Source organism: Lepisma saccharinum, chromosome 14 (genome assembly GCF_977018435.1).
Source record: "Lepisma saccharinum chromosome 14, izLepSacc3.1, whole genome shotgun sequence".
In the NCBI taxonomy this organism is placed as follows: Eukaryota; Metazoa; Arthropoda; class Insecta; order Zygentoma; family Lepismatidae; genus Lepisma; species Lepisma saccharinum.
The window spans coordinates 47,527,508-47,553,166 of NC_139242.1; the positions used below are offsets into that span (position 1 = coordinate 47,527,508).

Below are 25,659 nucleotides of genomic sequence, written 5' to 3' on the forward strand. Positions count from 1 at the left end.
TTTCGTCACGATCAAGCGACAATTACGGACGCCAGATCAAATCGGTTCTAATTGATCAGTTTGTGGACAGCGATTGCAATTGAGCTATGGGCGACAGCCAGGGGGAAGCTTAATCCGCACAAGTAAACTTCGGACACGGTCCGTCCTAGTTTGGAGACAATAGAGCGTGGTGAAATAACCTCTCCGGAAGCGTCACTCCAACGTGCGCCTAGCGTCCTTTTTCAAAATCCAAATAAAACGAAGGACATGGTTTTTCGATACACAGTCTTACCGCGATCCTTGTAGCGAGAGCAGCTCCGTGCTACCTCTCGATACACAGTCTTACCGCGATCCTTGTAGCGAGAGCAGCTCCGTGCTACCTCTCCATATACAGTTTTGCCGCGATTCTTGGAACGAGAGCAGCTCCGTGCTACCTTTCGTGTACAGTGGACTTTGTTGTGTTGTGCGAACACCAGTGTGTGTGTGATAGGCAGTAAGTCTACACGAGTGCGCCTACCTCAACCGCTGGGGGAAGTTGAAGCGAAACCGTGTTTCCGTGATTACCTTACGCCATTTATAATTTTTGAGAAACGAGGAACACCGGAAACTATGGCGGGCTAGAGGAAGAAGAGAGATGAGGGCGTTACGTCGATTCGCCCGACGTCAGACGAGACTACGCCGATGATGCCTACCCGCCACGGAGAGAGAGAGAGAAAGATGAGCCACGCCGACGATGCCTACCCGCCACGGAGAGAGAGAGGGACGACGAGCCACGCCGACGACGCCTACCAGCCGCGACAGAGAGATGTAGAGAGAGATGTTGACGCCCCGACGACGCCGACGACGCCTACAACGACCGCTCAGATGCGACGTCCGAACCGCGCCATACCACGGAGATCCACCGATCCCGAGAGGAAGAGGAGCCGGGGAACTAGGTGTTTGAACCCTTTTCGCATCTTCATCGTCGTGACCAAGGAAACCTTTCGCGTGGATACTATGTGTTTTCAATCGCCCATAAAGACGCCAGGATGCACCCCGGAAGCTGAGAGATGGTAAAGTATTGAAATTCGTCGACATTTTGAAAACGCCCACTCAACTCGAACTTCATACCAAACTCCCGTCGCGCTTGTCATTTGTAATCTATTCGTCTCAGGTCAATTTTTCTTATTCCTTGTGATATTTTTTTTTATGATCTTAAATTCATTGTTGTTTGTGCTCCTTTGTATTTGTTTAAAGTGCGTACTATTAGAGTAAAGCGCCGCCCGCTTAACTGCATATTCTACTTGAGGTTTGTTCATTTTTATGTGTCAGCGCTGTGTCGCTGCTAGCTATGTCAGGTCGCATATGTGATTATTTGTTAAAGTATTTGCCTGGTAATATGAATTGCTCGTCGCGGCGAAGTGTTTAAGTCCCGCCGGCTAGAGAGTATATGTTTGCGCCACTCAACGGAGGTTACTTGTTATGTTCGGAACCACGTGAGGTCCTGTAAAAGGAAAACGTCCGCCCACGTGAATGTAATTGCCGTTGAGACGCCTTTGTTTATGCTGGTCAAGTAATGTATTGTCACCGCGCCGACTAGTTTCTTTTTAAAAACAAAAGGTGAACTTAAGTAAGGGCTGGCTAGGATTTAAGTAGCACTGGAGCAAAATCACAAATGACCGGATTAGACAAAAAGTAAGATAAAATTAATTGAGAATGCAATAATTAGGGCTAGTCGTCATAAAACCTGTACATGTCATGTATAATTTCTTGTGTCGATGACCCCATGAGGATTGAATCTGAGAGAGAATGTGAGAGTGCAAGTGTGGGGACCTGTAATAATTCCATTTTTGTTGGTTATGAATAGAATATACTTTTTATTTTCATGTTAATTTTGGGCTATATCATTTTCGTATGCATGTCGCTACCCGTGATTTTCAGGTATGCAGCTAGCCGCTTCCCGGCTACAGGTAAAGAGGTGGTAATTTGAAAGTACATATGTCTTTGTTTTTATTCGATATGGCTTATTACTATGCACTGTTGGTCACCGGTTCCTACACACGAACTTAACCTGAACCGTAACGCTATTTCGCTTGTCCGAGGGAGATTTTGCCGCCTCTATCTAGATAGTGGTAGCATTTGTTTTCCCGGGCAAGGGAGGGCGTAACATACAAACTCTGGTAGGACTGTAATGAGCAGTGGGTGCAAATACAACAAATTAAGAAAGTAACATACAGGTCATTCTGCAGGTTCAAATCAGAATGCGCATCTCCGCCATATTGCCACCCCCTGGGACTATGCGCGAACGAAGATGCGCGGCTTCAAACAAAAGCGCAACGTTTCCAGTCTGGTACCTTGAGGTTTGTGGGTTCACCGGAAGTTAATTCGACAGTTTTTCCTGTAAATACAATAGTCTTAAAAACACTGATTTCTACTTCGAAATTGCAAATAACATTCATGACGACAAATAATTTAATTTGCAATGCAGAACTGTTGTTATTGTTAAGTGAGGACTTCAGATTGCTATACAAAATAATTTACGTAAAGTACATAAAAATAACAATGGGTTTACTCTATTGCCACTGGAGGGCAGTGCATTGAAAACAAATGAAAGATAAACAACGCTGAGACATTGCTTTAATTATGGTATTGCTGCTTGTTTCTGCAGTTGTTTTTTCTTACCATGGAATAACTTCATTTTACGGTGACATCACTGGCATCCTAGTGATTTTACCGTTAATTTACGATCAACTTCTTACGGCTGATGTAAGAAAAAGAAAAGGCAAAATAAAAATTGCTTCTTTATTTTCTTACGTAGTGATGGGTCATGGCAGTTCCTTTTCGGGAAGCAGTTCACCAGAGCTCGCTCACCGAAAGGAAGCGTTCACTGGAAGTCATTCAAAGGAACTACGAAGCCACGGAGCATGCTCTCGGACGACGCAGTTCCTTTTAGAAAGGCAGTTCACTGGAACTTGCTCGTTAAAGGAGTCCTTCACAAGAGGAGCTACAATACCAACACAGCTCGAAGTTGATTTCGTTGGGAGGAGGAGGGGATGTGGGAGACTGCTTCTGGAGTGGGTGAAAAGAATTAGAGGGGAGGAATCCGCCTTCGCGCACATATTAAACAGCTAAAGGAAACAATGTATCGACTGACTGACTGAGGTTCGGAAGCTGCTTTCAGGGTGGGGGTGAATGAAAATACATTCTAATGGATAATTGAACTTTAGCGGACAAAAAGTCATCATCGGAAAGGAAAAGTTGGACAAGTTATATTCTCCCCTCCTTCTTTCCAAAAATGAATTCCTACCCCTTGTTGTCGCAGTGCATTACAGCGCCTGGTGATAGATGAGGAAAAATAATTTTAAATATTTTAAACATGGACGTCCGCTGTATTTTTTCCAGGAAAGGGCAAACAAGGTATTTTTCCAAGGTGTCAAACGACGCATATTTTCTTCCAAAATAGTATAATCTCCTAAAAAAACTTCAGTTTGAAGTTAGCATGCACCTGTAACGCCCATCTTATAATTAAAAAATTGAGATTGAAATGAAATTATACGTATGTGTAATTTGTTTGGGTGGGTGGCCGTCACCCCTCCCCACCTTTCCAGACTTTCCTGCAATTAAATGGATACACGGTCAAACAAACACCCGTAAGAGAATGGAAGAGAGGACGCTAAACCTTGGACTACGAAGAATAGCATTCGTATTTTTCAAGCTTTCTCCGCCTAAGGCCCCACTTTTACTTTGCGATAATGGAAGAGCATGGAAACGGAACGTTGTCGTAAGTTTGATATGATGATCTTCTATCTGTCAAATTCCTTCTATAATTCATTGCAATGCGAGTTGCGAAAACATGCCACAATAAGGATTAAAGGTGAATTAATTGCCCATCCCTCCCTCATTGTTGAGCTTCTGCAGCATTACTGTAAACAGAGTTGCAAGCATAGCTATGCGGAAAACCGCCACTATCAACAATGAGCAACCAAAGACGGGACCTCTCTCTTTCTCTCTCTCTCTCTCTCTCTCTCTCTCGATGGTTCGTAGGAGTAAGTCATCTACTGGGAGCTTTGGCAACATACAAGCAAAGCTCACGACTTCTGAGGAACTGGAACTACCACGGGTCATGGCAGTTCCTTTTCGGGAAGCACTTCACCGGAGCTGGCTCACTCAAGCAACCATTCAAAGGAACGAAAGACCAACTCCTCACGATGTTGGTTTCGTGCAGCTGAAGTGAAGGGGGTGGGGGAGGACTTGCTGGAGTTATAGTAGCTTGAGTGAAAAGGATTAGGGGAGAGGGAACTGCGCTTACTACTCGACTTCACACAAGAAAATCAGAATACATACACAGCAATAACAATACACGCAAAGCTCACGACTCCTTGAACGAGGAACTGCTCGTTCACTCCAAAGGAGCGAGCACTTCACAGTTCCCAAGTGGGAGTAGTTCAAAAGGAACGGTTCGTTCACGAACGACCCATCACTATTTCTTAGTGCATTTTTCAATTAATTTAAATTTACGTACCTTCTTCCATCCTTGAATGTTAACACATTCACACATATTTTCGTAGTTACTAGTTAGAAAATAGTGATTAAGCTAACTGTAAACAAGAAAGAGATTGATTAAGAATTCTGCGATCATAGGAAACCCCCATTATGATTAACCCCTTGTATTGGTAATTAACGAAAGTTCCTTTGATGAATGTGATGACCAGGGCACGGATTTTGATAACCTAAAAGTATCTGAAAAGTGATCTATAAAATAACCTAAAATATAACTTCAAAATTATGTCTTTGTTTCAGAGTTTGACAGTGCATTTCTTGCTTCTGTAACGTTAGAACTGAAATTACAAGGTGTATGTGAATTTTAAGGTATAACAATCTTACCTTATTCAGATTTATTGCAGTAGGTAATATCGAGCTGCATGTTGCTTTGATACTACAATCGCGTGGCAATAGAATTTTTGTTTTAATTGTTACCGACATCAAAGCGATAGATGTCAGTTCCTGGATGAAAATGAGTGATTGAAACGCAATGCAATTACATTACTTTTTGCAATTACGCAATATAAAGACCAGAAAAAGACGTAAAACGCGAAAAATGACAAAAAATGACGCAAGATTTGAAAAAATGACGCAATACTTTAAAAAATGATGCGAGACTTGAAAAATTGACGCAATACTTACAAAAATGACGCAATACTTAAAAAATGACGCAAGACTTGAAAAAATGACCTAAAACTAAAAAATAGGAAATAATTATATAAAAATGCTCAATAAAATTCACATTTTCAGAACCAGAGGTTCGTATTTCAGATTTCCATTCTTAAGAGCAATGCATACTAAGGGAAAAAAATATGACGTCATCAAAATCTTGGCCCTGGTGATGCCATTTAACCCAAAGACAATCGCCGTGAACATAGCACAACCGCTGGCAAATGAAACACTGCCGCAACAGAGATGGAATTACGAAGGGCACTTCGGCACCGAAAGTAGCCGAAATTCAATTTCCCCTGTGACGAAATGCGATAACAGCGTCGTAAGGTACGTCATCCATGTGACGATGTGGAGAAATCAAACGGCGATGTCATCTTTTGTTACGTCACCGTGGAACTTTCCCGCCGGAAATAGGGTTTCGCTCGCTCGCTGGGACAATAGGACGTGTATGCTCGCTCGATAGATACTGTAATGACGCCATTAGAATGGAGTACAAAGACTCGCTTCACGTTTAACGAAACGATTCTGTGGATAATAACGCGATGGCTGATCTCAAGAGAATTTTTTTTTCCTCACGAGTGTCACAGTTCATATGTTCATGAATGTATCCAAGTGTTGGTAGGGTTGAATTCTAAAATATTCTTTGTTTAATTTTAGGTCCTATTCCTATACTTTTGCAATAAAAACGCCACAATGTCCATGTAAAGCATTAATGTCAGAGGCTGAAAAGAGGAACATCTGTCCACTATATCACGTTTTTGGAAAGTGGCAAATAGTCTACTAAAATTGCTGTAATTCTAGAAAATGATAAGGCAAAAATAAAAATTTTAAAAGGTGTTTTTTTAGTTTTTTTTTAAAAAAATAGCTCTTTTAGAGAATAGCTTCTAAGAATGTACTACATTAACCTCTGCCTTCGAAATCAGATCTTCCACGTAGCAAAGCCTGAACTACATTTTGCAGACCAACAAGGCTCTCATGTTTCTACACACAGCCAGTATAATCTTCTCTGAGGCTTCTGCAGTGCTTTGTCCATATGTGTCCTCTCATCAATTTCATCTTATTACCATTAATCTTCATATTCGTAATTAGTCAAAAGTTGCAGAAAAACTAAGTAAAATAAATCAAATCAGCGAATCAATCACTTGTGACAAATTACAAAATGGACAAGTAAATTGAACATAATAATAAAATACGTACAAGACGTTTGACAAGGACAAGAAAATTAAATCTTAGGCGTAGTATAAAGTAGGGGAGACTTGAGCACATAAGAACACTTTACCAATTTTATTTAAAGTGCGTTACTTTTACAAATGACACAAAAATTGTATCACTCTGTAAACCTGACACTTGGGAAAGGCCAAAAAACTCACTTTAGTGCATTAATAGATATGATGCATTTAGTTTTCTCTTTCTGTGTTATAAGTATATGTGGGGAGGGGGCTTCAGTTTTAATATTAAAGTAACTATTCTAGTGATGGTTAAGCAACATTTTTCTTACGCTTTCTGTGCGATGAAATATGAAACTTGACTCTGTCGATGAAACATAAGTACCCTTAAAATTCTTTCCCAGATTTGTAGCTATAAGTGAACAATTTTGTGTCACGGCCGGGACAGACGAAACACTGACTCTTCACTTAATAAGAAATTTATCTTAATTTCTGTGAATTGTCAAATGATGAAAAAGGAAATTATTTAAGGCAAAGAGAGAAGACAATTGACCTTTGAATATTCTGGTGAAGTTTAGGGCGAAATGTATTAATGTATTAATTGCTTTTGGTGAAGAAAAATAGACAATAGAAAATGCAACTAAATCAAAAAGTTCAAATAAACAATAAATGTGCAAAATACCTTCTACGTTCTAACTTAAGTATGTATAATAATTGAATTTTTATGCAAGTGACAATTTTATATTCTTCACTCACAAGATATGATAAGTTACAGCATTGTATTTAATTTTAAAAATTTATGTTCAAGGGCATTTTCATATGGAATATATATAGAGGAAAGTCACCAAAACTGACATAGGGGTCCTAAACCGACATGCCACTATTTCACAGCCGAGAAGTCCTGACACTCTGCGGTAACAGGGTAAATCTATTCTTTAGGCTTCCAAGATTACGTGCGACCATGAAACGAGCGCTGCTGGCGGTTTTCTTTTTGTAGGAAGAGATGTGTGTTTTTGGGTGATTTCAATACTTTTGTTTGTCTCTGCATAACAATATATTATTCATACTGGAAGGATGAGTAAATATTTTTTTTAATCAGGTCATTCTAGATAGAACAACGATTCCGAACATGAATTTCTTTCAGTAGTGAATATGTGTTGTTTGAAAATTTTTCAGGTTATTGTTTCTATTGATGTCGTTCCCTAAACCGACATACGTCAATAATTGGGTTCCCTAAACCGTTGCGCGAGATGAAGATATCCTAGATGCTGAATGTATTTTTGGGGAAGGACTTTATTCTGAAGATGCCAGTGGTGAAGAATGAATAATGTGTATCAAGTGCAATCTTTGGGCTCATGTTCAATGTGCAGGTGCAGAACATGACGTCTGTGTCTTCTGTAAATGACATGCCATTGAGGGCTCAATAGTCCAAAGAAATTGCATTTGTTTCATAATGATTAAAGGAATTGATTTATTCTCTAATAGAAGCCATTTACACATTTGTTTGTGTTGCTTTGTAATTTAATTCCTTATTTAAACAGGAACCCATTTCCTCATATGATATAATTGTACCTTTTGTGATAAAACTATTTTGTGAAACAAAATGTTGTAATAGATCTTGTTACACCGCTTATACTTGGGCGTGGAATTGATGTACACATTGATGTATTCCACATCGGAAAATTCCTTCCCTACTCCGAGTTAAGAGTAATAAACAAAATGGCATGTCGGTTTTGGTGACTTTCTTCTATTAGAGAAATGATCGTCAATTGTCTCTCTCTCCACAATCCATTAATTCTCTATCAATTAATTTACGATGATCTGAATTCGATTGTGTTTTGCGATGGGCAACGAAGCAATAACTTGTAGAAAACAACAATATATGCTGTCGTTGAGCTAGAGAGCTTGTAACAGTTAGTCCGAACAAGGAGAAAACACAAAGTGTTGAAAGTGAAATCAATGTGAGCGAGAATAAACGTTGGCATTAAAGATTATTCGGCAATGAAATTGTTGTTTTACATTGTAAACAACTGGCACCGATGTGTGTTAACTGTTTTAGCATTGTTGTCTCATTTCCATATCTTCAGGTATATAAAGTTCAGCTGTCGACATTCTCAGTGTACAGACGTCAAGCAGCTCCAACAAGCGAAGCATGAGTAAATACGCGGTGAGTACGTGCACCATGACTTGTAAAACAACACTGATATTATTTACATAGACTGTTGTTCAGGTTAACAGTTTTAGGGGATAAAGTCGCCGCCTTTCAAAGTATTCTGGGCTCGAATACCAGCGGAGGCACTTCACACTCGTTTGGATCTCACTTTAAACTACAGGTCCAGTCCCGATTAGCCAATATGTGCATAAAGTCGACTTTAAACAAAATATCAAACAATCAAACTATACGGAAGAGGGTGAAAATGCTACAATGTCACCGGCGTGCCTAGGAAAAAATAGGAATGGTTTCAACAAAACTTCCATAAATAGCACACACACAGACACACGTGATGGGACAAGATTACTACTAATATACACTAATTTACGTATGAGTACATAAAATTTTAATTCAAGTGATAACGGGTTTCTAACTTAACTTTGATTACACTTTAAGATCTACTGCTGGTTCACAGGAAGTTAATTCGACTGAATTTTGCTGTAAATAAGATACTCTTAAAAACACAAATTCCAACTTCATAATTGCAAATACCATAGATGACAAATAATTTAAAATACAAAGGAGAACAGCTTTTATTGTTAAGTGAGGGTTGCCAAATAGTTAACGTAAAAGTACACGAAAGTTGATATTGATGTAACAACGGGTTTATTTTACTGCCACTGGGGGGGAGGGCTCTGTCTGCAAACAAATGAAAGGGGAAGAACACAGAGGTATTGCTTTAATTGTGGTGTCGTTTGTTGTTTCTGCAGTTAGTGTTTGTTACAATGGAACAACTGTAATTTTACAGTGTAGGCTAGGAAAAGCAGATTCTAAGACTGTGAACGGAAAATGAAAATCCAGGGGAAAAGATGCAGAAATAGAAAAACTTGATACGAACCCACTTATTGTATAATTTTAGGTGTTTAATATGTTTAAAATGTTAATTGTCTATTATGACGTAATTTGTTTTGTTGAATTGGGTAGTCTTTTATGGTTATGGACTAACCTTAAAACATTTGATTGTGGGTTGTGAGGTGAGAGATATTATGGATGTTGCGGAAATAATGGAAGTGATTTTGGAAATCTGAATGTTTTAATTTGTTTAGCGAAGAAGTATTAAGATCTAAATACACTTTTGTTTGTAATAAGAAGTTTAATTGTGAGTTCAAGTGTAATATATTAACATTAACTGACTTCTAAATATATTTTTGTGTGCGAGAGTTAGTAAGGTTTACGTAAGCATATCCTTATCTGATTTCCCACAACCTGAGGGCTTCATAAAGAAAAGGTAAAGTGTTCCCCTGTGCATAGCACCACGCCATGAAGGCGTATAGGGGTGTGGGGATAACGCCCCACACTTTCTTGATCCGGTCGTGAGTGGGGGTGATGTGATCAGCATCACGCCCCTGACCGCTTCATAGTAGGCTGATAAGTCTCAGGCTCGCCGTTGAGGAATAAACGTAAGTAGTTCCATTGAGAATAATCCGGGGAACGTAGCAAACTAGAAGTGCATAAGGACAACTAAAAGAAGGAAGAAGTAAGCCTTTTTACTGTTATTTCGGGGTGGTGGTGACCCTTCTTGAACCTAAGGCGTCCATGGTTCTATCCTCAGACAATTACTGTCGCAGAAGGAGTGGACCTGGTGACTGCGAGATTCCTTTCGGAAGAATGTAGCATGACTAACTCAGTTAAATACAAAAGTCAATACAGTCTTAAAAACGTTATTTTAGTTTGAAATCAAAGCTCTGTTTTATTACTGAATTGACTCTAAAGTTAAATAAGAAACGATGACTGTATTGACACACCCACACGCCTAGTACACGTACTCCCACATGTCGCCCACGTAACATTGAGGTACTGAAGAACTGGAGGGGAGAATTTATTCATATTAATGTTGCGCACGTTCTACCGCAGATAGTTGACAAGAGAAATATCCATTGTATAATATCAACATCCCGCAAATGCAAATGACTAAATCGTAGCTGTGCTTTAGGCATCGAACATACTGTCGCGTTCAGTCCTTAAAGTGGTTTCAGTCAATGACCGGAACGCCAACCATAAATGAAGAGACACGAGTACTGCTACTACTAGGCACATTAATTATAATAAATGCATATTAAAATAACAATGGTATTATTATTATTATCCTTGTTTTTCTCTGGGGGACATAAGTTCTCTTCAAGTTGGTCTGTTGTTATTATTATTATATTAGCAGGCCTCCGGGGCGGAGTGGTTAGCACATCGCGCTATGACGCTAGGAGTCCGGCAGGAGACAAATTTAGTAAAGAACTTTCTCTTTTCCTCTTCATCTATTGTTTACAAGAATTAATGTAACAAAGGATGGACTTTTGTACAGTGCATTAAATTAATAAAATGGACGTCCGCCGGATTTTGTCCAGGGAGGGGCAGGCAAGGTATTTTTTTTCCAGCTGGACGCATATTTTCCCCCAAAATAGTGAGGCCCCCCTCAAAAAAAACAATTTCAGTCTGAAATTATATCATGTTTCTTCAACGAATTTATAATAATTAACAAATTACTGTGACTGAAGTGAAATTTTGTGTGAAATATATATTTTTTACGTGCACTTTCATTTTCCAGAGGGTCTTCCCCCACCCCCTTTCGGACGCCCATGCCATTGTTGCAGCAGCAACTGAGTTCCGGCACGAAACTGATTTGCCGTTAAAGAGTTCCGGTGCGTTCCGGCTTACTTTAAACTCTGGTCGCGTTGTAGTACCAGAGTAACTTTGGAAATGGTGATAGTAAAATATTTTCAGTTATCCCTAAAGACGCAAATACCTTGCCAAAGATATTGATTATTGACTCTTTTCGCTACAAGGTGATAATATAATTCTATAATTGTAATACTTCCCGTAATATTTATAAGTAATTTGATAATGGTTGTCTCCTGGTAGTCAGATAAACTGTCCCACTTTTTGACTACATTTCATTATAAAGCTTGTAGTTCCTTAAGAAGTCGATAGGTGATGCATTATTAGTTACTTAAATATGTGTAAATATAGATGACTATTTGCTTCAACCTACACATATTTAAGCTAAAGTAAATGTATATTTTTTTTGTTTATGTCACGAATTCCCCTCTATCTGTTGTAGTTTCTAAGTTACGGACAAGTTGAGACACGTAACTTTCGTACTCGAGGAATTATATTAACTGAATTTCAGGACATAATTAGAACAGAATTCACTATATGGATCGTCTTCGTCAATCGTTTAATCACGACTATCATGAAAAATATGGCAATAAACAACATGAGAAAAATACCTTTTTCAAGGATTATTAATAAGAATACAGAATTTCGTAGCAAGTTCCATTTACAGCTAGCTACACTGGCATACGGATTAATGATGACTCAATATGATAAAAACTACTAAATATAGCTTACTATACTGGATCCGCGCTTAGAAGGAACTGTACGGTAAACAAATGCACGTGTATGAATACAGTGCTGCCAACCAATAACTGCAGAATACAGCGAAAAACGAATTCTCACAGTGTGTAGGGTTCTACATTAAATTTTAGAAATTCTTTTTATGACTTAGAAGGAACTGTACTGTAAACAAATGACGTGTATGAATACAGTGTTGCCAACAAATAACTGCAGAATATAGCGAATAGCGAATTCTCACAGTGTGTAGGGTTCTACATTATATTGTAGAAATGCTTTTTATGGATAATCTCCATAATCACAATGTGGACATGTCATACCCTATTTGTTGCTAGTTTTCATAGAATAAAGAATACAAATTTTCCTCCTCACTTCCCTCACAATAAAAGCCATTTTTTGAATGGCCAGTTCTTTCCGAATGTTATCTTTGTATTTCCGTAGGTTTATTAAATATATATATGTAGTATAAACATATTCACATAACTAGAGTAGTTTTGCATACATTTTTAGAGTTTTCCAAATTTCACACAAATTGGACAAAAATTGCAAGAGAATTTGAAAAAAAATCCAATATCGTGGACCCGCGATTTTCTTTTTTTATGCTATCAAAAAATGAAGTAGATCCTGTCTTGCAATGGACGTAGAGAATAGATGTGCAGAATTTTGTCTAATTCACTGAAAAATCGTAAGAGGTTTGACGAATCGAAAATTACCAACGAAATGGAATTTCAGCCACTTTATTTCTTCCATTTTCAAAATTTTGAAAATCTAGCATCATATTTACAAACAGCGACATAGAGAACGTTCGAATTGGAACATCTGCAACAACACCACAAGGATTACTACTGCTGTTAAAGAAAATAAATAAACAAACGAAAAATAGGTCACTTCCGTGTCTATTTTTGAATGAAGTCAAATAAGTATGATACTACTGTGCAAATATCTGAAAGCCATTATTGTCACCAATGCAGGGCCAAAAAGTTCAAAACAGCTAATTTTAGCAAAAGAATAGGCGGATTGGCAACACTTCTCGTTGAGTCTGCTTGAACAACAGACCCTGCCACGCGTAACAAAATATAGTCCACTTTCAAACTTGCAACAATAGAACATTCCTTCAACACAATTGTAATTATCGTACTCTAGAATTATCATAACCAATATTTAGTATGTAGATGAACTCCAGGTTGGCATAAATACACAAGACGTGACAATTTTTACTCTGGGTACAACACGCATGCGTAAAGGCTGGGCAGGCGGGAGGGAATTTCAATTTGTGCGAGATGGATGTTCGCGTTGGCTACGTTAAACACTGTAGCGGGAAACCGTTGAAAAGCGGCGAGAAACAAATTGTATTGAATGTGTTCGCAAAGTTTTGCGAGAAATATCCAACTATGGTTATCCAGGACGTGATGAAATTGACATCCGAGTTTACTGGTGTGTATGTTAAGAGTGTAAAATCTGCGCGCAGTGAGGTTCTAAATAAGGGCATTTTAACAACACCAGGGGAAAAGCGTCAACGTCAAAAGCCTGTGTTACAAGTTCAGTGCGATGAGTTTGCGAGAAGTGCCATCCGTCGTAAGGTTCATGAGTTCTTTGAGAGGAACGAAGCGCCAACAATAAATAAAGTGTTGGTGGGTGTGAATAGTGATCCGGATCTACCGAACCTTAAGAAAACAAGTTTCCACACACTTATGAAAGAAATCAGCTTCGAGTTTGTGCAACGCAACAGAAAAAATATTATTGTTGACCGAGAAGACATATTGTTGTGGCGCCGGAACTACCTAAGGAAAATACGCGAATACAGGCGGGAGGGGCGAAAGTTGTATTTCCTTGATGAAACGTGGGTGAATGTTTCTAAGGTGTGGGTAGATTCTGCCGTAAAATCTAAAAAACGGGCTTTCCTCCCAGGATTAACCACAGGGCTAAGAAACCCGACCGGCAAAGGCAGACGCCTTATTGTACTGCATATTGGAGAAAGAAGAGGTACGCTTATGGGAATCAGATTACATGTGCGACACGGTTGTTGACCGACTTATCAATCCAGCTGATAGCAGTAGCGGCGGCATCAGCAGTGAAGGGGAGGAATCTATGGAAGGAATTGACTTTCTATCTGACTCTGCTTAGGCAAGTAAAACACTTTTGTATCTGCAAATTAAATCCTTAAGTACAGAAGTTCAGCTTATCTTGTGAATAGTTATAGTTTTCCTTTTTAATTAATTTCTCGTAGCTTGTAACATTGCTTTCGCGCCAACTTTTTCTCCCACGTGGTGGAAGCAGCAGAAGCTTTACGATCATCCAATCGCTGAAGCCTGGCGGAGTAATACCTTTGCCCTTGTGTTTACAGTGCAGTCCCTTCTAAGCGCGGAAAAAGTATACATCCTTGACCTTTTACACGCAAGATGGCGGAATGTTAACCATAGCATGGCATGGCATAATGTTAGGTGTTGCATCCCTTTCAAAAATGAAATTGAAAAAATAAAATTTTCCACACTTTTGCCAACCTAGAAGGTGAGCGTAACATAATAGACGGGAGAGACATTGCGCCATAAGAAAAATTATTTCAAGATGCTTTACACAGAATCTGTTAGTGTATGAAACTCAATGATACGTAATTTCCACGTAGTTGATAAAATCTTGAAAACCCCAATTTTCTCGCTCTTTCTTCTACATTATGAAATCTTGCATACGTTACCAGTGACAATGAGAGAAACCAACTTCACTCAGAAACAAAGAAAAAGCATAAACAAATGCTCTTTCGGCTTAAATATGATTTTTTGTATGTTATTTAGGGGGTATATCAATCGTAACTGCATCTAGAATATATTTCCGCCCCCTCCAACCACACTATTTCCTTTCTGGCGTCGTCGCTCTACGTTACCATGAGACGGTAGTATTTTTCACGATGTGGAACAAGTCAATTTGCATGTTTTCATCCTTTATGGTGGACAAAAGGAAGCGAGGAAGAGAAAGAAGATGCTAAAGCAGGAGATCCGTGGGGTCATTTGGCCCAAATGAGGAGACTTAGGGAGACAGATACTTGACCTCCTTCTGCCTACGTCGCCAATCTTCATCCGCCAAGGAGAAGAGGAGGAAACGACGCTTGAGGAAGAAGGTAGGAAAAAACGGTGGCCATCAGAGGGTTTGATAATGGAGGAAAAAGGAGACATTTGGAGCGGCCAATCAGGAAAGGGATTCACGATAGGGCGAGTGACGCCGAAGTGCAACAAGTGTGATGGTTATGACTTATGACCAAAGAATTTTCAACCGCAAGAGCGAAATCGTTTTGAAGTGCGAGACATTATGTAATCGTCTACCATAACCTTGGTTTTCCTGGAACTGAACACTCATTAGGCCCTTATTGATTTGTTGAAAATAATGGGTGTGAGTGGAGGGAGCGTGGTGATGAAATCAGCTGGTTACCATGTAACCCTGCCCCTGCGTTGCCAAAATGTGTTCTTCAAGACGCCTATATTCAGTGGCAAGTGTTTGTCTCTCATGAACAGGAAAACTATACACAGAGAAAGACGTTATTGTCTTTTTGCAACGATAGAGCAGCTAAAAATATGGCAACATTAGACCACTAGGTTTATCGTGACGATGAAAATGAGTAGATGATTACTAGACCTCGGGTTTTATGTTTTTAACCTACTTTTTTTTCCTTTTAAGGTAAATAAGAAAACCTCTTCAATATTCGCCGCCAGGAAAGCTTCAAGAATTAAATAAGAAATAAGTTTTGTCTGCGATTCAGTAAAAATAAAACTAATGAAGTTTTATAGTGCATAAAATAACATATTTTGTATGTTAGAACCTAAATTGAACCTTGTTTTAGGTTTTTATATTTTTTCTTTTAGATTTCGTAGGATTTTTATATCGCGCAGAGGTATATACTCTGTTTGGTATCGAAAAATTCAATGACAAATTCATTTTTCATTAAACAAGTAACTTTTGCTAACAGCATAAGTATAGTATTACAATAATTTGTAAATAATTTTAAAAACGATGTATACAAATGAAAATTTGGTTAAGAAATTAATATTTGGTTATTATGTAGCTACACCTATTAAAATTTCTTACGGTTGTTTTGAAATTTTGTTTAACGATTGTACCTAATCAATATTTTTCAGGAATTTTAAGTTTATTGAAACCAACTTCCGGATTTTTCAAACTTAATTTAAGACTTTCAAAACCTATTTTAAAATTTTTAGAACCTATGTTAAGATTTTTAGAACCTATTTTAGTAGCTATAAAACCTATTTTAGGAACCTAAAAGCACACTTTTTAGAACCTAAGAATCCGAGGTGTAATGATTACACATACTTACTTTGCCAAGATTAAATAAAACCTAGGACACCTGGTTTCGTAGGCTTAAACCTACTTCTGACGCGAATATGTGCAGTTAGTTCTAAAACATGTCATAGACATGCATTCGGTAACAGTTTCATAGGTCGGAGACACATTAAAATCGCATATTTTGTGTTTACCAATTGTGTATTGCGCAACATATTTCGAGGTGCCATTATGCTTTTTACACGAAAACAAACGTAATTTTTCACATTCCGAGTGCTTTTTTTTTATTCCTTTCTTCGCTTCCGGAACACACAGTATGTCGGGCACATCTTGACTCACGTTGTGGTTATGCAGTGTTTCAACCTTCTTCACCGAAAAATACCTACTATCGTGTTCGTCACCGGTGGAAATTATACATTATGAACGGGTAGCTGACGGATAGCCCCAAGAAGCATTTCCGATAAGGTTAGGTTAGGTTTGGTTTGGTTAGGCAAGCATAGTAAAAAAAGGGGGGTTGAAACACTGACAGGGGCTGACGTCATCAAACGTACACAGCATCCGGTTGTCGCAGGGCAAGCAAATGAAAGCAACGTCAATTGTGCGTCGCTGTGATATTTCTCTTGAAAAATACATGATTTCCCGGTCAAATATATTCCAGATGAAAGAAAATACCTCGACGAACGTTGTAAACCTTTGAAAAACTCATTTCCGTAAGTAGTTTCTTGTGTAAAATTGAAGAAATGTGTCTCCGATGTATGAAACTGTTATTATTAGTTCTCATTTGAGTGACTGTCCCTCTGTGCAGGCTGCAGAGGCTCTGGGCATAGGAGGTTATGTTATGTCTATGTGCGTAAGTTAAAATCTTACAAACCCTGGCTGTAATTATTACACCATCATAAATCAAACAAAGAACATAATGAAATGAGGCTGACGGTCCACTGTTAAGACGCCTGACTTCCTACTTCCCACTCTTAGTCACCCAATAAAAACAAGTCGCAAAATAAGTCATTTTCACTGCCTTAATTGTATAAAAATCTATTGTCTTACTAAAGAAGATATGGTGAAGTACATCGGTTTTTCTCATCATCTGTAATTGCGCCATCTCTTGGCATACTCTAACCAGTGTGCAAAATTAAATATTTGGCGTTGGGGGACATGTTCATCTAGTAAATTCTACCATCTCTAGGGTTAGGTCTGGGGGTCTGTGTCATGTCTACGTGCTAGATTGTCACTATCATCTTATCATCATTCATCCTCATCGTTAATGACAGTAAATCGACCCAAAACAACAGAAAAACAAGTACAAAATACAATTGAGTGACTGTAATGCTGTTTCTTCTTCAACTATGATGAAATACACTGATTCCTCTTTCCAGGTGTTTCTGGTCTTGGCAGCCATGGTGGCAACGATCTCAGGAAGGCCTCCGGTTAGGTTCGTGCGCGTTCTTCGCCGTCGAGTGCCTATTCGTCCTCTTTTCTTCAGGCCCCTGATAGCTCCCTTCGGAGCCTATGCGCCTATACGACCTGTTCTCCCATTGGCTCCAATAGCTCCAGTCGCCGCTCCTTTTGCTCCCGTAGGAGCTGCTGCTCCTGCTGCAATCGCTCCCGTCGCTACTCCTGTTAAGAAATACGTAAGTACACCATTCCAAAAGTGTTCTGTATTCCTTTTATTTTTAAGTAAATGTGTGGCAAATTTGTAGTATGTACTTTCATGACGAACCAAAAATTTGACTTTCAATGGACGTTTGACCGGGAATTATTTATCTTGCGTTCCCTCTGAGGGGCTTTTGAACCTAAGACCCCCTACTACATTACTCAGGTAGAATACTTGTCTTCGCATTGGGTTACTAGTCCATAAGTGATAGATTCGAAGCAACGTGATGGTGCTGCTACATCGGCTTGGGCAACTCGTCCTATTTGTGCGAGAGCGCTCTCGTATGCACACGTGGAAAGCTCGCTGAGCACATAGCGCTCGTCATGCTTCACAAGTGCACACAAGTCGCCCAATCACCTGCTGCTGTTTATAACAGCGAACCCACTACAGGCCGCATCGTCATTATTAAGTTATAAAGGATACACAGCCTGTCATTAAATCCATTTGGCTTGAATTCTCTTCCTTCCTTCCAGGCACACCCTAACTACAAGTTCAGCTATGGAGTGTCTGATGTCCTCACGGGGGACAACAAGAACCACATTGAAGTAAGACATGGCAACATTGTTAAGGGACAGTACAGCCTCGTGGAACCAGATGGCAGCACCAGGATTGTCAAGTACATAGCTGACCCAATCAACGGCTTCAACGCCGTTGTCAGCAAGATAGGGGCCGGTGCCCACCCGGCGCCCGTTCATGTGGCTGTTGCGAACAAAGTGGTTGGTTGAGTATATAAGCTATGTTCATGTTACGTTTGTGTTTTCTTTTTTGTAAGTTATTCTGTACAGTTACGTTGTGAATAAATTTGCTTTTGTAACAAAATATGCGCTTGTATTCAATCTTAGGATGGTATGGAGACGAGACTTGGCACAGTCTCGGTCTCGTATCGTATTGTAAATGCTTGTCTCGTTCTCGGCTCTGTCTCTAATATCGAAATGTATAAACAACATACACCGCAGTGATGCATAGAGAGTTTTTTGCTATAGCGCCAAATAATTCACACGGACGACGCTAGATAGCGTATGGAATTGAGAGCTTCGCTCGAGCGAATAACGCTCGAACAGGTAAAACGAGCGGTATGAACTCGAAGCCCAATAATACACGTGTAACCAAAATTTGTAGTCTGGTTGTGGGCCCTGGAATATGGATCGTGAAGTAAAAGACGCAGTGAAATTAAACATCATCTCCATGTAAAAATGTAATTCAGTCTATCTCACCAATACGCAGTGATATAAGAAAGTGAAATAGATGATTGTGGGCTGAAACTACCAAGGCGGATAATTAGCATGTGTGTGTCTACTATTGTCACAGTAAAATTATATTCCATTTTAGTATAGCACTCTAATACACAAACTATGACAGCGTATAGATGTCGTTAAGATACAAACAACTGTTCCTAATAAATTTATTCTGCTTGGCGCTTTTTCGACGCTAAAAACCATCGAAAAACTTAATGTACAACCAAGCAGCATACGTTTACAAAGTGTCACTAATGGATTGAATGTTGATTGATTTACTGATTTGTTGTATTGTACTTCGCGTTTCTGCCAATTTTGGCTAATTGCGAAGATGAGGATGAATGGCGATAAGATGAAATATATGAAGACACAATCACAAACACATATGGACAGCACGCAACACATTCCCCATAGAGGATTATATTGGCCATGGTTCAAGACGACAGAAACTCGTTAGTCTGCGAAATGCACTTCAGGGTGTACTATGTGGAAGTAAAGATGACATTTTGGTGTCTTGAGAAATGATCATCCCTTACATCCAATGGATTAAGTTGTGGTGACTACAGACAGATTGTATAACTTACCTGTAAATAATCAGGCAGATAGCTTGGTATGTCTGAAGTAGTTGCATAGTAAAATAAATTTGGTTTAAGTAAGAATTTTAAAAGCCAAAGCAAAATCTCTAACGACAGGGACACTAAACCTACATAAGTCTCTGTTGTTGTTGTCGGCCTCTTCAAGGTCTCGATATTTACAAGCCCGTCTCAGCACATTCACATTTCAATAACACAGGGGAACAATTTTTTTCTCATTTTCTATTGCATTTAATTTTTTAACTGTTTCAAGTAATTTTTCAACACTGACTTCAAATATATATATCCCGTACATGATATAGTTATCATGCATTTTGGTACTTTTACTTTTGATAAGGATGACACCCATTGGTTTTTACATTGGGGATAGGTGGACAACGACGCTTAGATTTACCCTAACCATGCAGGAAATCATCTTGGATTGATTCATTGAGTGTGTTTTAAGTCCAGTTTATGTGCAGATAGACTAATCGCGACTGGACCAGCAGTTTAAAGTGGGATCTGACTATTATGCGCCTCCACCAGGTATCGAACCCAGGACCATGGCCGTAGGCAGGAATAATTTTTGGGGGTGTTCATTCATAATTGTTCCCATGGGCGTCGCCAGAAATTTGAATAATAGAAATAATAACAATAAATATACAATAATTATTAAAATGTCTTAATAATGAAACAATAATAATAATAATTATTATTATTATATCCTTAATATACTTTTGTTATTAAATTTTAAGATACCTTCAAGAAAGAGCTCTAAAAGGTAGATGAAAATTTTAGTCAAAGTTTTTGTTGTTTGACCTTAAAACTTAATTTTTAGAATTTCGGAAAGTGTGGAACCAGTTATTCTCTTTAAAAACTTAGTCTGGTGCATGGATTGTAACCTTAATCGCGAACGTAACGCGCTACGAAACTGGAGATCCTAGGTTTGAACTCAAGGTGGATTTTCGACTTTATCGGACAGGGAATTTCAAAGTTGGAAAGGGAATTTTGGAACAACAATCAGGGAATTTTCAGTCTATATTCCTTGTGACGCATGAACAACACTGGAAAGAGGACAGCAGAAGTGAAAATGGAGGGGGGTGGGCTGCGATTCAGAGAATTTATCCTGTTTCACTCATCTTCTTCTTCTTATAAGGCTCTACAGCTCTTTATGGGCTTTGGCCTGCTCAATTACATCCTTCCATTCTTCTCTACTCAATACACATTTCTTCCAGTTCTGTGTCTTCAGTTTTCTTATGTCATTTCTGACATCGTGTATCCATCTAGTTTTGGGCCTTCCTTGTGATCTTGTAGCAATAGGTCTCCAATTGTAAATTTGTTTCACAATTCTTTCTTCTGGCATTCTTTCAATATGACCCAACCAGCTCAATCTTTGTGTTTTGATAAATCTTCTTATATTTTTACTCTTTATTAATGTTTCAAGCTCTTCGTTTGTTTTTATTCGCCATATATTATTAGATTGTCTCGTTGGGTCATATATTTTCCTTAATATCTTTCTTTCAAATATCATTAGTTTTCGAATTATATCTTCTTTCAGCACCCAGGTTTCACAGCCATATGTAACCACAGGTCTTATTATGGATTTATGCAGCTTTAATTTTATTTTTCTGGAAACTAGTTTGGATTGGAATATCCTCTTATTCGCATAAAATGCTCTATTTCCAGCTGCAATCCTTTCTTTAATTTCTTCTTCGATTTCATTGTTTTCCATTTACTATTGACCCGAGATATTTAAATGACTGTACCTGCTCTATGTGCATTGTATCTATATCCTCTTTTTGTTGTTGGATTTTTCTTCTTGTACATCTCATATACTTTGTATTTTTTTCGTTCACTATTAGTCCATATTTCATTGCCTGTTGCTTTAGTTTCACTAGTGAGTCCACCATTGATTGCTTAGTTCTTGTAGTAATTACTATATCGTCTGCATATGCACAGATCTGTCTTAATCTTGTTGAAATGTTTCCTCTGATTTCCAACTTTTGAATTATTTCATCCATGACTATGCTAAATAAAGTTGCTGATAATGGGTCTCCTTGTTTTACTCCTCTATTTATTGCAAATTTCTGACTAAAATCATTGTTTCCTTTTACTACTGCTGTAGTGTTTTGTAATGTCAACTTTATTAATCTTATTAGTTTGTTTGGGACATTAATTTTCTTTAGACATGTAGGAATTATATTTCTATTTACTGAGTCAAATGCTTGCATAAAATCGATAAATATGTTATGCAATTCAATATTATATTCATAACATTTTTCATATATTTGTCGCAGTATGAATATATTATCAACTGTAGATCTATTTGGTCTAAATCCCATTTGATATTCACCCAATTTGTTTTCTGTAATTTCAGAGATTCTATTTTGTAGAAGAATTGCAAAGATTTTGTATGCGACATTCAGAAGCGTAATTGGTCTGTAGTTATTACACTGCAACCTGTCTCCTTTTTTAAAGATTGGGCAAATGATACCATGTAGCCATTCTTGTGGCATTTCCTCTTTATTCCATATGTTGAGTATCAGATTATAAATTTTATTCCTTATCATATATCCTCCGTGTCTTATCAGTTCTGCTGTGATATTATCTGAACCAGGTGACTTACTCATTTTTAAGGATTTTATGATTTTATTTACCTCCTCATATGTTGGTATTGGAATTTCAGTATCATTTTCCAATTTTTCGGGTATTTCATCTTCATACGGTACGTGTTCCCAATTTAATAATTCCTGAAAGTACTCTTTCCAACGAAGTAATACTTTTTCTTTCTCAGATATTACTTCTCCAGATGCATCTTTACATAATGAAGTTGCATGAGTGTAGTTCCTTACATGAGATGTCACAGCCTTAAAAAAATTTCTTGAATCCTTTCTTCTATGGTATTCCTCAATCTCTTTGATTCTATCATTTATCCATTCTTCTTTCTTCTTTCTGCATACATTGTTGGCAATTCTCCTTTTATTCTCATATTCTTCACAATTTGCCCTACGCGCTACGAAACTGGAGATCCTAGGTTTGAACTCAAGGGGGATATTCGACTTTATCGGACAGGGAATTTCAAAGTTGGAAAGGGAATTTTGGAACAACCATCAGGGAATTTTCAGTCTATATTCCTTGTGACGCATGAACAACACTGGAAAGAGGACAGCAGAAGTGAAAATGGAGGGGGGTGGGCTGCGATTCAGAGAATTTATCCTGTTTCACTCAAGTTTCAGAATTCGAAATGTATCAAAATTCTAGCTCGATCGTTTTAGCATTGTCTCCTTGTAATTTTGTGATGCTTCGAAAAAAAAATTGAAAATTAGTTACAGATTTTGGTTTCTGAACTTCCATTAATGTAACATGTCAAATGTTTCGGGGGGGGGGGGGTTGAACCCTAGAAACCCCCCTCTAAATACGGGCATGCCCAGGACCTCTTGATGACAAGGCAACAACGTTCCCACTACGTCATCTGTGAGGCCCTAAACAACCCTTTTTTCGCTTTTTCATATCAGATTATGGCATCTTTACTTAGACATAAGAAAGAAGCTGAGTTATTAACATCCAGGCTGTTAGAAAAAAATTACACTGCAGTGAGAAGCAAAAGTGTCATATTTCCGAAAGTGAGAGCAGATTTTTGTGGACTTACACTCCTCACAAAAAGTTTTGATTTATTATATTAGCCACAAAAAGTGTGGAATATTGTCATATTAAGCAAAGTATGTAATAGGGACGGTGGCAAATGTTGGCGAAAACACGAGAACGGCAGCAGACAGATACGTACCATGTGTAGTTGCATTTAAAGGCAACAGACGTCGCTGCCTACAATTTGTTTCTTCTGGCCGTGCACCCGTGCCATTGACTCATTCGGTAAAGAGAGGTGTCTACGGACCAGTGAAAGAGTCTAATGACGAACGATCTTTCACAATGTCGATTTCGCAGTTTGATCGAACCAGAATAGTGGCATTGCTGCAAGGAGGTAGCACACTTTGTTGGGGGTAACGCAAGGGGCAGTCTCCAAAACGTGGAGACGGTTCAGGGAGATCAACAGCGTGTGTGACCGACGGAGGAGTGGTCTGCCAAGAGTGACAACACCACGGCAGGACCAGTATATCCACATAACGACACATAGGCGACCTACGGCGACAGCTCGTGAAGTAGGAAGTGAGCTCGTGCGGGCATCTGGCGTCCATGTCTCGACCTAAACAGTTCGCAATCGGTTGCATAGTGTACACTTAGGGTCCTATAGGCCTGTGCGATGCGTGCCCCTACGGAATCGCCATCGAGGCGAGATACAAAGATGGGCCCTCCAGCATCTAAGATGGGGTTTGCAAGAATGGCGTCATATGATGTTTACCGACGAAAAACAGATAGCACTGCGCCCTGATACACGTCAAACACGGGTTTGGAGACGAAAACAACGTGCCAGGAAGTACCAGCATGAGCGAGAAGTCCATGCATTTGGCGGTGGTGGAGTCATCCTTACCTTTATTCACCCCCTCGTCGGACACTGCTCGTTCCTATATGAGGGAGGTTAACGGCCCGAAGGTATGTGGAGGACGTTCTTCGGCACTTCGTGCAACCATTTCGTGCCAAGTATGGTAATGGATTTGTGTTGGTGGATGATAATGCACGCCCACATCGCGGAGCACCGGTACCGAACTTCTTGCGCGAGGCTGATATTCACAGCATGGACTGGCCTCCTATGACACCAGATATGAACTGCATCTAACATGTGTGGAAGATGCTGAAAACTGTCATTTGTCGTCATCCACAGCCTACAGAAAGACTGCAGGACCTCATTCACATTGGCCAGATGGAATGGGACCTTCTTTCCCAGGATGCCATTGATGCACTCATAGCAGGGATGCCTCGACGTGTCAGGGTACTTCACAATGCACGTGGAGGTCATACACGTTACTAAGTCACTGTGAACCAGTGAGTTGGAACACACTTTTGCATGGAAACATCATCAGTCGTTTCCAGCTGGACACATGTACACTTGATTGTTTGCATTATTTGGGCTTGTTTTGGTTTGCTAGTGGACGCCCACACCCGTTTTCAGTTTCTATCACTGTATGTACTCAGGCTGAATTATTGTGTGGTAAAATAAAGGTTGTACGTCCATATTTCCTCGTCATTTTGATGATATTCCAAACTTTTTGTGAGGAGTTTATTTTCAGAAGACAAGCATTCTCTATACTGCCATGTTATCCCAGGTCTTCTCACCCAATAAGATCTTACCTCGTATAGTCCAAAGAATGGCGATTATTTCCCAACAGCTCTAAGCACAGTATCATGTGTGTTCTTTTGCAGAACGGGAATGCTTTTGGATCCGTTTCACTCAGTGCATTCGCGAGAAGATCATAATGACATAAAAGAGCATGTCAAAGGCGACGGGACAAGAACATGATGGCAGACTACTGCTGTCAGCGAGATTGCCCTGAGAAAGTCCACAAGGTACGAGCTACAGGCGCAAATTCTTGCCTGAATAGAACTATTTGAACTTTGCATGCCATCCATATCAAATTCCTAATATTGCTTTCCGTCTACATGTAGACACGTATGTTATGTTTTTTAAAAAAAGCCTTAATTATTATCCTGTCGTATTTTCGAACTGTAATGCACATTGAGATGCACTTACAAGTGTTTGTGAATAAATTAAGTATATCTTCACCGAGATGGTGTCCAAGATGTAATCCAACTTTAAAATGTCGCATTGAATTTTGAAAAATTGATATCGAGGTCAAATATTAAAATGTTGAATTGCCAAAAAACTAGAGCTTACAGAGAAAAAGTGGCCTTGGATTTGAAATCAGCGCACCCAAATTAGGTTAGAACAAGTGCTGGTATGAATGCAACAAAAAGTTTGTTCTCCAGTGTATAATTGAAACAGTCCGTTAAAGTAATGTGGCAACGCGTTAAACTTACATTAAATGCGGACCCACTTTACGTCAATCAGAGTAGAGTCCTTGTAGTCATCAAGGTGAACAATTCAGTCAGATGACAACGCAAA

The 25,659-nt window shown here is 39.0% G+C and overlaps 1 protein-coding gene across 1 annotated transcript; it reads left to right on the plus strand.

Moving 5' to 3' along the window:
• Positions 1-8,423: 8,423 nt before the first annotated feature.
• LOC145998352 (cuticle protein 18.6-like) lies at positions 8,424-18,561 on the plus strand. Its single transcript, XM_083134759.1, has 3 exons — positions 8,424-8,505; positions 17,559-17,813; positions 18,310-18,561. Exons 1-3 carry the CDS (start codon positions 8,491-8,493, stop codon positions 18,559-18,561), a joined length of 522 nt encoding a protein of 173 aa, XP_082990885.1. The 5' UTR covers positions 8,424-8,490.
• Positions 18,562-25,659: the final 7,098 nt, after the last annotated feature.